The sequence below is a fragment of the Erinaceus europaeus genome, chromosome 15 (assembly GCF_950295315.1).
Source record: "Erinaceus europaeus chromosome 15, mEriEur2.1, whole genome shotgun sequence".
NCBI lineage: Eukaryota > Metazoa > Chordata > Mammalia > Eulipotyphla > Erinaceidae > Erinaceus > Erinaceus europaeus.
Window position 1 is genome coordinate 20187051 of NC_080176.1, and position 16166 is coordinate 20203216.

Below are 16166 nucleotides of genomic sequence, written 5' to 3' on the forward strand. Positions count from 1 at the left end.
GCCATAGGCTAGTTCTAAAATAATTTAAGTTGTAAAACATTAGAATAAAAAAGCCTCTTCAAAATAATTTGAAGCAAGGGCAGAGACAGTATCTAACTTAACACAAGGCTGGAACATTTTTCTCCTGTGGAAATTTTTAAAGCTATCTTTTCATTTGAGGGGGTGGGATGTTTGCATATCTTTGAGGTAACTGTGTAAGCTGTTAGTTTTCTTTGGAAACTTGTTCTTTCTGACTCCTAAGCTGGTGTTTCATATCACCCTATAAAATGGGAGTGGTGTGCCAGGAGTTAGTTGGTACCCTGCTGCCATCATTTAATTCAGCTTAGACGGCCTCCCATGTTCAGGGATGGAAGTTCTTACTACTTTATTTGCCCACAGAGCAGAATCATTCCTTTGTTATATTTTTGCAAGTTATATAGACTCCACGAGGATGTACTGAGGCTACTCTACAGTTATTTTATTTTATTAATGAGAAAGATCAGAGGAGAGAAAGAAAGAACCAGACATCACTCTGATACACATGCTGCCAGGGATCAAACTCAGGACCTCATGCTTGAGAGTCCAATGCCCTATCCACTGCGCCACCTCCCGGACCACTTCAATTATTTTTAAAATATATTCTTCATACCAGTTGAGCATTCATTTCTATTTTGGCACATAGGTAACAATTTAAGCTGCTGATCTCCTCTTCAGTGTATGCTTCAGAGTATTACCAGGCCAAGGCAAGTATGTCTTCTTTGCCCATTGCAACCGAATTTTACAATTCAGAATGAATTGAATCATCCTGAATATCACTACCAATGAAAGAGCATTTCTGTGCTGAGTTAGTGCTAGAATGCAAGTGCTTTAATCTCAGTAATTGGCCAATCCGATTTGTAATTTTTACGAAAAGATCAATCACTTAATTCTGCATGTAAAGGGCAAAGAATTGTATATCACTTGGGGAGACCAGTAAAATAGTAAGAGAAAATAAAAAATAGTAAATAAATAAATAGCAAAATAGGGAAAATAGTAAGAGACTCATCCTCCACAAAAGAACCTGAAAGTCGGGTTCAAGCCCCAGCCCCCACCTGCAGGGGGAAAACTTTACAAGCAGTGCTGCAGCTTTCTCTCTCTCTCCCCCCCTCTCTCCTTCATCCCCTTTCCCTCTCAATTTCTCTCTGTCCTATCAAATAAAATAAAGTGAATTTAAAAACAAAAAAAAGGGAGCCAGGTGGTGGCATACCTGGCCGAGCACACGTTACAATATGCAGGGACCTGGGTTCGAACCCTCAGTCCTCCACCTGCAAGAGGAAAACTTTGCGAATGATGAAGCAGTGCTGCAGGTGTCTCTCCTCTATCACCCCCTTCTCTCTTAATTTCTGGCTGTCTCTATCCAATAAGTAAATAAAGATAAGTAAAAATAATCTCAAAACTTGGTTTACCCGCGTGACATTGAGCTCACGGTTGGTACAAGCAGAGGTGCGAGCAGACTGCCTTCCCCATTCCCACCTCAGGCAGCCGTATTCGGATTCTGTTATATCTCTGCCACACATACACACTCACACATAGTTGTTCTGATTCAGTTGCTGTGGTATTTACCTCTGTGAGTACACTGGTATCCTTGTTCTGCATGCTCCCAGCTCTTTTGAAGAAGTATTTGTTGTATAAGGGAAAGAGAGACACCAGGGCAGTACTTAGCGCCATCTCCCCGGCCCCATCCAGATCTTGTAAATGACTCCATCTTCCCAAGTCCTATCTACTCTGAAAATGAGGTGACTGAAACTTCAGCCAAAACCTAGGTAATGCTGACTTCCCCCCCTTTTTTAAAAAAATATTTTTGTTGTGTTTTTTTTTTATTTATTCCTTTTTGTTGCTCTTGTTTTATTGTAGTTGTTATTGATGTTATCGTTGTTGGATAGGACAGAGAGAAATGGAGAGAGGAGGGGAAGACGGGGAGAGAAAGACACCTGCAGACCTACTTCATCACCTGTGAAGCGACTCCCCTGCAGGTGGGGAGCCGGGGGCTGAACCGGGATCCTTCCGCCGGTCCTTGTGCTTTGCACCACCTGCGCTTAACCGGCTGCGCTACCGCCCGACTTCCTCGTTGTGTATTTTTTTATAGAGGGAAGGCAGAGATGGGGAGGGGGAAGAGACCTGCAGCACTACTTCACAACTTGTGAAGTTTCTCCCCTGCAGATGGGGACAGGGTGCTTGAACCCAGGTCCTCGCACATGGTAACATACCTGCCACAACCTATCCTGGCAGTGCTGATCTCAAGGTGGTGTGGGGTTCTGAGAACCTCACTGTGCTTCTCCTGGGGGCATCTCTACACCCGCTGCCTTCATTTTCAGCTTTGGTTCTAGAAAACTACTTTTTTTGGGAACCAGGTGGTAGCGCAGCAGGTTAAGCACACTTGGCACAAAGCGCAAGGACCGGCATAAGGATCCCGGTTGGAGCCCCCATCTTCCCACCTGCAGGGGAATCGCTTCATAAGTGGTGAAGCAGGTCTGCAGGTGTCTTTCTCCCCCTCTCTGTCTTCCCCTCCTCCCTCCATTTCTCTGTCCTGTCCAACAACGAAGACATCGATAACAACAACAATAATTACAACAATAAAAAAGGGCAACAAAAAGAGAAAATGAATATTTTTTTAAAGTCTTTAAAAAAAGAAGACTTTTAGGGAAAAAAATGAGAGTTTTTAAACATTTGGGGGGTGTTTCAGGATCTATCACTGAATATGAAAATAAACTGCCTGATGCCAATATGAAAGATGTCTAAAGAGCAAAGCTGATACCTTCTGAAGCAAGAAATCTTAAAGATGAGAGGTTTGTGGTCCAGGAGGTGGTGCAGTGGCTAAGGCAGTGGACTCTCAAGCGTGAGGTCCTGAGTTCAATCCCTGGCAGCAACATGTACCAGAGTGATGTCTGGTTCTTTCCCTCTCTCCTATCTTTCTCATTAATAAATAAATAAAATCTTAAAAAAAAAAAAAAAAAAGATGAGAGGTTTAAGACAATTTCCAATTGTGACCAACTTAATCACACTTACACATAGACACACCATGCATGTAAGTAAGTACTTCCCTGCACACATGGTGTCCTCAGATAAGGAAAAAAGACCCTGGCTGGCAGCAGAGTCCCAGGAGAAGTGATGTGTCCTGCCAAGGAGCTTGCACACCTGTTCCACGGTCGAAAGAAAGAACATGAGTTTTCTGTGTTCCTGCCTGCAGTTGCTTGAAGGTGTGCTCCCATCACATCGGTTGAGCCCTACTCGGGCAGAGTGACCCCAAGGCATTGTGGGCATGCCAGTACCCAGGGTTCTCTTGTTTTCAACATGCTCGTAGAAAAACATTCCTTTATTTTTTAAAAATATTTTAAACATAGTTCCAGTCTGATTTTTTATCTTATTTTAAATAAAGATAGAAATTGAGAGGGAGGGAGTCAGGTGGTAGCGCAGCGGGTTAAGCACACGTGGCGCAAAGCGCAAAGACCTGCGTTAAGATCCCAGTTAAAGCCCCCAGCTCCCCACCTACAGGGGAGTTGCTTCACAGGTGGTCAAGCAGGTCTGCAGGTGTCTATCTTTCTCTCCCCTTCTCTGTCTTCCCCTCCTCTCTCCATTTCTCTCCTATCTAACAACGATGACATCAATAACATCAATAATAACTACAACAACAATAAAAAGAAAAGGGCAACAAAAGGGAAAATAAATAAAATTTTAAAAAAAGAAATTGAGAGGCAATGGTAGAGAGAGAAATACATACAGCACTGCTTCGCTGTTCATGAAGCTTTCCCCCCTACAGGGGCTGGAACCTGGGTCCATGTGCATGGTGACGTGTGCTGTACCACTGCCCAGCCCTGGGAAAAGATTCCTTTTTGAGATGAGGGGCCCTCCCTGCAGGCCACTTTTTTTAAAAAAAGATTTTGTTTACTTATTAATGAGAAAGATAGGAGGGGAGAAAGACCCAGTTATCACTGGTACATGTGCTGCCAGAGATTGAACTTGGGACCTCATGCTTGAGAATGCAACGCTTTATCCATTGTGCCACCTCCAGGACAACCAGGCCACTTTTCCTGATTTCATGTCACATACCAGCAGCGTGACCATGTAACCTCACAGTCTTATTTTAATATTTATCATTAATCATGGCCCAGTTCCCTCAGAAATGGCTAGAAGAGCTAGAGAGAGCTACATTCACATCTTATATATAATGTCATTTTTGTTGTTGAATTTAGCAAATACACAATTTCATCTTTATTCAGAACAGCTTCCTCTGTGCCAATTTTTCTTCACGTTCCCAGGTCAGGATTTGAACTTGTGTTTCTTGCAGGGCACGTGCAATCCGATTCCGGCAGGACAACAATGAAGCGGTGGGAGGATTCTTCTCTCAAATCGGGCAGCTGTACATGGTGCATCATCTCTGGGGTGGGTACTTTGCCCCTGAACCTTTGTGCTGCTGGGTCTACAGAGTTGATTACTCAGCGAATTGGCTGAGACCATAAAGAAATCTCAAGTCTGGAACCTTAAACGTGGCAGCAAAGCTAAACATCACTGACAGAAGGTTGAAGCCCTGGACTGTCTAGAATAAAAGTGGTTACCTTAAAGCTCCACAGATTTGTAACGCCTTAGAAAGCTGGTTGTGAACATAGGTTCATACTGAATAAGAAGTAAATTTTGGGAGTCAGGCGGTAGCACAGTGGGTAAAGCACATGTGGCACAAAGTGCAAGGACCAGCCTAAGGATCCCGGTTCGAGCCCCCGGCTCCCCACCTGCAGGGAAGTCGCTTCACAAGCGGTGAAGCAGGTCTACAAATGTCTATCTTTCTCTCCCCCTCTCTGTCTTCCCCTCCTCTATCCATTTCTCTCTGTCCAGTCCAACAACATCATCAATAATAACTACAACAATAAAACGACAACAAAAGGGAATAAATAAATAAATATTAAAAAATTTAAAAATAAAGAACCACCCAGCCTGGATGACAGATAATAAGCCAACCACAGGGGGCGGGCAATGGCGCAGTGGGTTAAGTAGTACAAAGCATGAGGATCCTGGGTCGAGCCCCCGGCTCCCCACCTGCAGGTCTGCAGGTGTCTTTCTCTCCCCCTCACTGTCTTCTCCTCCTCTCTCCATTGCTTTCTGTCCAATCCAATCAAATGAAAAAAGAATGGCCTCCAGGAGCAGTGGATTCGTAGTGCAGGCACCAAGCCCCAGTGATAACCCTGGAGGCAAAAAAAAAAAAAAAAAAAAGAACCCATAGTTATTTGTACCTGGAGACTCAGAAGCAGTTCCCCCTGCACGTAGGAAGTAGGGGCTTGAACCCGGGTCCTTGCACATGATAATATGTCTGCTTAACTGGATATACTACTGCCCAGCTCCAAGTATTAAATTTCCAAAGTAGTATCTTTGAGAAAAATAGGTAAGCAGCTTCTTCTAGCATTTGCCGGTAAGCAGCTGAATAAATATACTTAATAGTGGAATGTAAGGGATTATATTTTGCTTCAGTCTGACTTTTTCTGACTTTTTCTCTTCAGCTTACAAGGATCTTCAGACCAGGGAAGACATACGGAATGCCGCGTGGCATAAACACGGCTGGGAGGAGTTGGTGTATTACACAGGTAAGGTCTTGGCAGGCAGGCGATGCTGCCACCGCCCCCCCCTTACTGTCTTTATATTCCTCTACCTAATGTTAAAATGTTTCATTTCAAGTTTTTATTAGTGTTATTGCTGTTATTGAGACAGAAAGAAATATGGGGGGAGTCGGGCGGTAGCGCAATGGGTTAAGCGCAGGTGGCACAAAGTGCAAGGACCAGCATAAGGATCCCAGTTCCAGCCCCCAGCTCCCCACCTGCAGGGGAGTCGCTTCACAGGCTGTGAAGCAGGTCTGTAGGCGTCTATCTTTCTCTCCTCCTCTCTGTCTTCCCCTCCTCTCTCCATTTCTCTCTGTCCTATCCAACAAAGACGACATCAATAGCAACATTAACTACAACAGTAATAAAAAACAAGGGCAACAAAAGGGAAAATAAATAAATATATAAAAAAAAGAAAGAAATATGGGGAGCGTGGGGGGAGAGAGACACCCGCAGCACCACTTTACCACTCGTGAAGCTTCTCTCCTGCAGGTGGGACCAGGGGCTTGAACCTGGGTCCTTGTGCTCTGTAGTGCGAGCACTTAACCAGGTGCCTGCCTCCACACACACTTTTTTCCAATTCTCTTTTCTTCCTCTTTATTTGATAAAGAGAAATTGAGGGCAGTGGTGCACCAGGCTGAGCACACATGCTACGTGCACAAAGACGTTCCTACCTGTACAGAGGAAGTTTCACGAGCAGCAAAACAGTGCTTCAGGCCTCTCTGTCTCCCTCTGTAAACTTTCCCTCCCCTCTCTGTCCTATCAAACAAAAAAAAAAAAATCAAAATAAAAAATAAGAACAAAGCATGAAAGACATTGAGAGGTAAAGGGGAGATAGAGAAGGAGAGAAAGAGAGATACCTGCAGTACTGTTTCACTTGTGAAACCTTCCCTCTGCGGATGAGATCCAGGGCCTTGAACCCAGGTCCTCCCACGTGGTGATGTGTGTACTTAATCAGGTGCACTGCCGCCAGGCCCCTTTGCCACTGTTTTTTTTTTTTTTTAATAGTATCCTGGGATGGTGAATTAGGAGTGTGGGGGAGGATAGCTCTTTCTTTCTTTCTTACTTTGCTTTGAATTTGCTTTGAATACAGAGAGGCCAGAGTATCACTCAGCTCTGACTTAAGGTGGTTGGGGGACTGAATCCAGGACTTGAGTCCTGGAGCAGAGAACTCTTTTTTTGCATAACCATTATGCTATCTCCCCCACCCAGTCAGTATTTTCTTGAATAATTACAGGACTTTTTTTTTTTTCACCAAAAGAAACATTTTTAAGTATGAATGTTATCTGGCATGGCTTTGATACCTTTTTTTTTTTCTTGATTTCTTTATTTCCTGAAAAATTATTCTACTAATTTCTCCCCAAGTTTCCCTTTCTCATCAACATTCTCAGTTCTCAAAATATTATAATTTATACAGCAACTAAAAAGTAGTTTAAAAGGTCAGCTTGACTTTATATGTACATGTATGTTTGCCCACTACAAAGGAATCTTGGTCTTGCTTGAGTTTTTAAAAAATATTTATTTATTTATTCCCTCTTGTTACCCTTGTTTTTTATTGTTGTTGTAGTTATTATTGTCATTGATGTCATCGTTGTTGGATAGGACAGAGAGAAATGGAAAGAGGAGGGGAAGACAGAGAGGGGGAGAGAAAGACAGACACCTGCAGACCTGCTTCAAAATGACTCCCCTGCAGGTGTCCCTGCAACAAAAGGGAATAAATAAATAAAATAAATATAAAAAAAGAAAGAAAGCACCCTATTTCTCCTATGTAAAGAGCTTTTCAGTGGTCCACAAGTGAAACACATTCTCAAACACAATCTGTGTTACCTTAATCATAGATCACCGGATTCCAGGTGATCTGTCACTGACTTGGGGACTTCTGGTTCCCAGCAGCAGGTCTGCCGAACACTTTTTTAAAAAAATATTTATTTATTCCCTTTTGTTGCCTTAGTTATTTTATTGTTGTAGTTATTATTGTTGTTGATGTCGTCGATGTTGGATAGGACAGAGAGAAATGGAGAAAGGAGGGGAAGACAGAGAGGGGAGAGAAAGATAGACACCTGCAGACCTGCTTCACCGCCTGTGAAGCGACTCCCCTGCAGGTGGGGAGCCGGGGGCTCGAACCAAGATTCTTATGCCAGTCCTTGCGTTTTGCACCACTTGTGCTTAACCCACTGCGCTACCACCCGACTTTCTGCCTAATACTTTCAACAGCCTGTTTATCCACGTTTGTTTACCGTGTCGAATGGAGACAGGAAGCAGCACAGTAATCTTGATCTGTTTTCAGTCCCACTTATTCAGGAGATGGAATCCAGAATTATGATCCCACTGAAGACCTCACCCCTCCAGTAGAGTGACAGGACTTAGATGTGCCTACGTGAACCTTTGGGACAAGTACCTGTCAAAAACTTAACTCCAGTTGTACATCAAGTAAAGAACACTGAAGGTCAAACCGCTGTACATAGCTTATAAAATACCTCTTTTTCTCTAGTATTTCCATCATCACAGGAAAGGAAATGATGACAGTGTGACTGTAACAAGTGTTCTGTCGTCCTCTTTGAAACATCACCGTTTGTTGAACTAGTATCGAGCCACAAGCCCCCATCCTCAGGGAGAAGGGGTCCCAACTGCAAAATTTTAATCATATCCAGCTAAGAACCCAATCATAAAATAAAATTTAAAAAATTAATTTAAAAGCCGTTTATTTATAAAAGGGAAAATCTGTTTTGTAACTACAGTGTTTTCCTTTTGTAGAGCAATTTCTTAAATCAGGTAGAAATACAAATTTTGTCATGTTTCTGTAGAATTTTTCCTGAGTCTTTAACTAGAAATGAATTTTGAGAGTACCTAATAGCTAAGAATGTTTTAAATCCCTCGCTCTCTCGTTTTTCCTCAGTTGGCATAGTAGGCAGTGAATGAGATTGCCAAGATATGTGTAATCAGTAATTCAGTCTCCACTTAAAATATGTGAATTCCTGTATAGGAGAGGGGGGGAAATGGCTCGGACCTGTATATCATAGATTTCGAAATGGACACCTTGAATAGCACTAATTTTTATTTGTACTATTTTTCTATAACAAAACAGGTAACACTAGGAAAAAAGAGGTTTTATTTTGTAAACAATCATTTTGTGACCTCTAGGGAATATTTTGGTGAGCTCAAAGCAGATACTTTTAAATAAATCATGTGTGAGGGATGCTGCATGTTGAGATTTTAATTGACATAACACTGCAGACTTTGTTTGATTTAGTTGTGTGTGTGTTTTTTTTTTAAGAGTGTACCAATTTTGTGATGGTAATCATGTGAAAATCTTATTCAAAATGAAATCCTATATCTGATTAAAGAATTTATGTGTAAAATGTATGTGTGACTAAATCTCACATCATATGTCAGACTTCTATGTGTGGATGGCTTTATTCAAGAACATATATATATATAAGTCAATAAAATCCTCTTCGTTTTCACATTTGTGATTATTTCTTATGAATTTGTGCAAGAATGGCCCTGTCACTCCCAGAAGTCTAGAATAAAAAAATAAACTCATCTGTCTCCTCTTTTGGCTGCTCGGTAAGGGAGTGGGTGTTTGTGTTGTGGGCATGGTGTCATGGGTGTTGTGTTGTGGCATCTGGATAGTTGGAACTGCTGGCAGAAGAACTCACTTTTGGAGCCAGGCAGTGGTGCACCTGGTTAAGCACTTACACACTACAGTGAACAAGGACCTGGGTTCAAGCCCCTGGTCCCCACCTACAGGGGAAGAGTAATGAAGCAGGGCTGCAGGTGTCTCTCTGTCTCTTTCCCTCTCTCTCCCCTCTCAGTTTCTCTCTGTCTCTATCCAATAAGAAATAATCAAAAAGGTGGTCCGGGAGGTGGTGTAGTAGATAAAGCACTGGACTCTCAAGCATGAGGTCTTGAGGTCAATCCCTGGCAGCACATGTACCAGAGTTATGTCTGGTTCTTTCTCTCCTCATATCTTTCTCACTAATAAATAAATAATCAAAAAGAAAGAACTCTGTTTTTTCAAGTTCAGACTGTGATCCTTGACAAGACACTGTCTTTGGTGTTAAATTCCTTCATCTATCAAATGGGGAAGTTGATGGGAACAGGAGGAGGTACGCCAGATTGAGTATATGTGTTGCCCCTGCTGCCTCGATTTTTTTTTTTTTTTTTTTTTGTATTGTTTACCAGAGCACTGCTCAGCTCTGGTTTATGGCGGTTGTGGGGGATTGGACCTAGGACTATGAAGCCTCAGGCATGAAAGTCTGTGCATAACCATTATGCTATCTACCCCCACCCCTTCCTCCTGATTTCTCGCTCTACCCAGGAAATAAATATATATACATTAGGGGGCCGGGCGGTGGCGCACATAGTACGAAGCACAAGGATCCCAGTGGGAGTCCCCAGCTCCCCACCTGCAGGGGGGTCGCCTCACAAGCGCTGAAGCAGGTCTGCAGGTGTCTATCTTCCTTACTCTCGGTCTCCCCTTTTCTCTCAATTTCTCTCCTATCCACTAAAAACAATGGGAAAAAAATGGCCACCAAGAGCAGCAGATTCGTAGTGCCAGCACTGAGCCCTAACAATAACCCTAGTGACAAAAAAAAAAAATTATATATATTTGTACACACACATTTTAAAAGGATGGTTAAGGGGGTTGGGCGGTAGCGCAGCAGGTAAAGCACACATGGCACAAAGCACAAGGATCGATCTCCTTCTATATGTATATATATGTATAGATAGAGCTATATATATCTTATCTATATCTCCTATCAGAAGAAGGAGAAAAAGAAATGGTTTGCTTTTCTTATTCCTTTTAATGGCTTTTGGTGGTGAGGGGGATTAAACCTGAAACCTCAGATCCTCAGGCATGATTATCTTTTTACGTAACCATTATACTGGCTCTACCACCTTATTATTCCTTTTTTAAAAGTATCTTTCAGGTGGTCCTGGAGATGGCACAATGGATATGGAATTGGACTCTTAAGCATGAGGTCCCAAGTTCAAGCACATGAACATGAATTCCCGGAGGGGAGCACAGGTACCAGAATGATGTCTGGTTCTTTCTCCTATCTTTCTCATAAATAAATAAAATCTAAAAAAAGAATTTTTTAAAAAGGATCTTTCAGAACAGTGGCATATCAGGTAGAAAACGTGTTACAAAGCTCAAGGACTTGGGTTCAAGCCACCATCCTCTTTGCCCCTTCCATATCAGTTTCTCGTGGTCTCTATCCAGTAAATAAAACTATTTTTTTTAACTTTGGGATTTTTTTTTGTTTTTATTATCTTTTCTTATTGGATATAGTCAGAAATCAAGAGGGAAGGGGAGATAGAGAGGGAAAGACACAGAGACACCTGCAGCCCTGCTTCACCACTAACAGAGCTTTCCCCTTGCAGGTAGGGACTGAGGGCTCAAGCCCAGGTCCTTTCGCATTGTAATATGTGTGCTCAACCAGGTGTGAATAAATAAAATTTAAAATACTGTTAAAGCTTAGATCAATAGTGGTCCTGGAGGTGGCACAGTGGATAAAACACTAGACTCTCAAGCATGAGGTCCTGAGTTCAACCCCCAGCAGCACATGTACCAGAGTGATGTCTGGTTCTTTCCCTCTCTCCTCCTATCTTTCTCATTAATAAATAAAATCTTTAAAAAATAAAATTAAAATAGGGATTTGGGTGGTAGCACAGTGGGTTAAGTGCACAGACCGGCAGAAGGATCCCAGTTCAAGCCCCCAGCTCCCCATCTGCAGGGGAGTCACTTCACAGGTGGTGAAGCAGGTCTGTAGGCGTCTATCTTTCTCTCCCCCTCTGTCTTCCCCTCCTCTCTCCATTTCTTTCTGTCCTATCCAACAACAACATCAATAATAACAACAATAATAACTACAACAACAATGAAACAAGGACAAGAGGGAAAATAAATATATAAAAACATATATAAAAATAAAATTTAAATATTTTTTTAAAGCTTAGAACAATAAACAGACTTTCTAAAATGCATCCTTTCAGAATACACTCTACTGTCGTATAAGCAGTGTCTGTGCTGATTAAGTCATTGGATTTCACAAGGCGACCTGCCTCACTGTCGGCCCTTGTATTCATTCAATTCAATAAATAGGAGCTGCCAAGCCCCAGGCCCTGGGAATAACATCAGGAACAAAAGATAATCTCTCTTCTGGTGAAGTTTTACAGTCTAGTGAAAGAAGACTGGCAACTGAACGTTTGGAAACTGTAAACTACAGTGTACATTAGACTTTAGTAAATGCTTCGGGGCAGGGGGAGGTAGAATTGGCAATGGAGAGGGGAATCTCGGTATGCTGGGAGGGGCGGGCTAAACAGAGTCCAGTGTGCCTGGTCACCTTTGCCTCACTCAAAAGCTTAAGCAAAGACTTGACGAACGTGAAGAAACTAGCCTGCAGCCTGGGATGTGGAGCAAGGGCTAAAGCACTGGATCCTCAGGTATGAGGTCCCAAGCTCCATCCCTGGTATCCCATGTGTAGGAGTGATGCAAGTTACCCATGTCTGGGGGGAAATGTCTCTGTGCAGAGGGGGTGGCAGCATCACAGCCTGAGAGCAGGGTCCCCGGTGGTGGGTTTGTCTGTAGAGCAGCAGGGATCACTGTGGGTGACACAGAGGAGAGCTTGGTGGATGAAGTAAGAGAGGTGACAGGGCTAGATCAGGAGGCCCCTGGAAGGGACCCTGGTTTAGACTCTAAATAAGAAGGTTCCTTGGGGGTCGGGCGGTAGCGCAGCGGGTTAAGCACACGTGGCGCAAAGCGCAACGACCGGCATAAGCATCCCGGTTTGAGCCCCCAGCTCCCCACCTGTAGGGGAGTCGCTTCACAGGCGGTGAAGCAGGTCTGCAAGGTCTGCAGGTGTCTATCTTTCTCTCCCCCTCTCTGTCTTCCCCTCCTCTCTCCTCTGTCCTGTCCAACAACGAATGACATCAACAATGGCAATAATAACCACAATGAGGCTACAACAAGGGCAACAAAAGGGGGAAAAAATGGCCTCCAGGTGCGGTGGATTCATGGTGCAGGCACCGAACACACCAATAACCCTGGAAGAAGAAGAAGAAAAAAAAAAAAGGCTCCACTATGGGACTTTGAGCAAAGGATAGGCAACTTCTAATATTTTAAATTTTATTTATTTATTAGCTAGAGAAAAAAAGACAGAGATGGGTGAATAGAGAAGGAGAGAGACAGAGGGAGCTGGGCGGTAGCCCAGAGGGTTAAGCGCACATGGCACAAAGCGCAAGGACCAGCTTAAGGGTCCTGGTTCGAGCCCCCAGCTCCCCACTTTCAGGAGGGCCGCTTCACAAGCAGTGAAGCAGGTCTGCAGGTGTCTGTCTTTCTCTTCCCCCTCTCTGTCTTCCCCTCCTCTCTCCATTTCTCTCTGTCCTATCCAACAACGACAGCAATTACAAGAACAATGATAAACAACAAGGGCAACAAAAGGGAAAAAAACAGCTTCCAGGAGTAGTGGATTCATAGTGCAGGCACTGAGCCCAATCGATAGCCATGGAGGAAAAAAAGCGACAGAGACACCTGCAGTACTACTTCACCCCTGTGAAGCTTCCCCGCTGCAAACTGGGGGCTTGCACTCAGGTCCTCGTGCATGGGGACGTGAGCTCAGCTAGGTGTGCCACCGCCCGGCCCTACATTTAGTATTTTAAACGGTGAGTTGGACTCAGTGCTGATTGAAAGTTGGGAGGATAGGCAGATTCTAAATATATTTTGACAATAAAACCAACATGGTAGGGGCAAATCAATGGCACACTTGGTTAAGTACACACATTGCCAGGCACAAGGAACCAGGTTCAAGCCCCCACTCTCCACCTGCAAAAAGGATGCTTCATGAGCAGTAAAGCAAGTCTGATGATGTATATGTGTCTCTCTTGCTCTCTATCTCCCCTCTCAATTTCTCTCTGTCCTAGCAAATAAAAATAGAAAGAAAAAAAAAAAAGGAAAAATGGCCACTGGAAGCAATAGATTTGTAGAATTGGCATCAAACCCAAACAATAACCCTGGTGGCACAAAAAAAAAAAAAAATCCAGAACCATTAATTATGAAGTGTGAAAGAAAGAGCAAAATCAGGGTCTGGGCAGTGGTACACCCAGTGAATACACATGATAACGTATTCAAGGACCCAGGTTTGAGACTCAAGTCCCTGCCTGCAGGGGGAAGCTTCATAAGCTGTGAGGCAGGTATCGCTATCACCCCTCCCCGTCTCATTTTTCTGTCTCTATCCAATAAATAATAAATAAATAAAACATTTTTTAAAGTGTGAGAGCAATGGGAAAGAAAAAAAGACCAAAATCAAATGACTTGGGCTCTCAGCCTCAGGAATTGGAAGGATGAGAAAGGCTGTAGGTGAGGCAGAGCTGGGGTGTAAAGATCAGGAATTCTATTTTGCTAGTACTAACTTATGAATCCACTGTTCCTCAAGGCCATTTTTCCCATTTTGTTGCCCTTATTACTGGTATTGTTGCCATTGCTGTTTTTGTTGGATAGGACAGAGAGAAATCGAGAGATGAGGGGAAGACCGAGAAGGAGCAAGATAGATACCTGCAGACCTGCTTCACCATCTGTGAAGTGATGCCCCCTGCAGGTAGGGAGCTGGGCGCTAGAACCAGGATCCTTATGCCAGTCCTTGCGCTTCACACCATGTGCACTTAACCTGCTGCATTACCACCTGGCACCCCCAGTACTGAGTTTTTGATGTCTATCCAGGTGAAGATGTCAGATAAGCAGGTGATTATGAGGCCCAGAGATACACATTGGCAAGTTGTCTGCATAGAGAATTCTAAATCATGGGGAGTAAGTACAGATGTTAGGAGAAACCAGAAAGAAAAGGTGGCATGGTCTGGGAGGTGGCGCAGTGGATAAAGCACTGGACTGTCAAGCATGAGGTCCCGAGTTTAATCCCTGTCAGCATGTGCACCAGAGTGAGGTCAGGTTCTTTCTCTCTCTCCTTCTGTCTTTCTAATTAACAAATAAATAAACAAATAAAATCTTTTTAAAAAAATCAAGAAGCTAGCAAGGAAAGAAAATGAAGCCCAGGGAAGTGGGATGTCATGAAAGCCAAGTGAAGAAAGTACATCAGAGGTGCATGGAGCAGGCAATGGCCACCCAGTTAAGCACATAGCACTAAGCCCAAGGATCTGCACAAGGATCCGGGTTCGAGCCACCACTTCCCTCCTGCAGGGGGGACGTTTCATGAGCAGTGTATCAGGTCTGGAGGTGTCTATCTTTCTCTCTCCCTCCCCCTTTTCTCAATTTTTCTCTGTCCTATCCAATAAAAAGGAAAAAATGGCCACTGGGAGCAGTGGACTTCTAGTGCCACCACCAAGCCTCAGGAATAACCGTGGCGACAATTTAAAATAAGAAAGGGGGGGGGGGTCAGGCTGTAGTGCAGCGGGTTAAATGCACATGGTGCAAAACTCAAGGGCCAACATAAGGATCCCAATTCGAGCCCCTGGCTTCCCACCTGCAGGGGGATCGCTTCACAAGCAGTGAAGCAAGTCTGCAGGTGTCTATCTTTCTCTCTCTCTCCCCCACTCTATCTTTCCCCATCTTTGTCTTCCCCTCCTTTCTCTATTTCTCTCTGTCCTATCTGGCAACAACAACATAAATCACAACAATGATAATAACCACAACAATGATAAAGACAACAATGACAACAAAAAAGGAAAATAAATAAAATAAAATAAAATAAGAAAAGGGAAGAAGATAGGAGACTCCCAGAAATCAGGACAGACAGTGTCTATTAACATTACCTTAATGTAAATTCTAAAAATCCTTGGAAATTAAGGAGTCAGGTGGCAGTGCAGCGGGTTAGGCGCATGTGGCACAAAGCGCAAGGAGCAAGGACCGGCGCAAGGATCCCGGTTACAGCCCCCCCCCCCCCTGCTGGGGAGTCGCTTCACAAGCGGTGAAACAGGTCTGCAGGTATCTGTCTTTCTCTCCCCCTCTCTGTCCCCTCTCCATTTCTCTCTGTCCTATCCAACAACAACGACATCAATAATAACTACAACAATAAAACAACAAGGGCAACAAAAGGAAATAAATTTTAAAAAAATCTTTGGAAATTAGTATGACATGCCTGGAAAAACTGTAAGAACACTTCAAACAGTAGACAGCGAACGAGTTCACAAGCTACGGGGCTTCTTTGGCATTCCAGCTTGTGGGTTCCTCAGCTGAAACCCCCCTGTGTGTCTACCCCTTACCCCTTAGCTGAGCCCCCTGTGTTTTTACCTGTATAAGTTTGTGTCTTTTTACTGACTATTCTATGTGCTTGTGTGAATAAATACCTCAACTTCCTCTAAAAAAAAAAGACAGCGAACATGTAGAAATATGTCCAAAGTTAGAAACCAACCAACAAAGTGATGAATAATCCTCGATTATTATTATTACTTTTGCCTCCAGGGTTATTGCTTGGGCTCAGCGTCTGCACCACAAATCCACTGGTCCTGGAGGCCATTTTTCTTTTCTTTTTTTTTATTATTTATCTATTGGATAGGACAAAGAGAAACTGAGAGGGATCTGCTTCACTACTTGTGAAGTGCCCCCCACCCCCC

The 16166-nt window shown here is 43.5% G+C and overlaps 1 protein-coding gene across 2 annotated transcripts in view; it reads left to right on the plus strand.

Annotated features, from left to right (window-relative positions):
* NIPSNAP2 (nipsnap homolog 2) overlaps window positions 1–9139 on the plus strand; it is a 38148-nt gene extending 29009 nt beyond the window's left edge. For both annotated transcript variants that reach the window (XM_060173142.1, XM_060173141.1), the window contains 3 exons: window positions 4304–4398; window positions 5505–5588; window positions 7888–9139. In XM_060173142.1, coding sequence (XP_060029125.1) covers window positions 4304–4398; window positions 5505–5588; window positions 7888–7952 — 244 coding nt within the window. In that variant the 3' untranslated portion in view covers window positions 7953–9139. The remainder of the gene's footprint in view (window positions 1–4303; window positions 4399–5504; window positions 5589–7887) is intronic.
* The last annotated feature ends 7027 nt before the right edge of the window (window positions 9140–16166 follow it).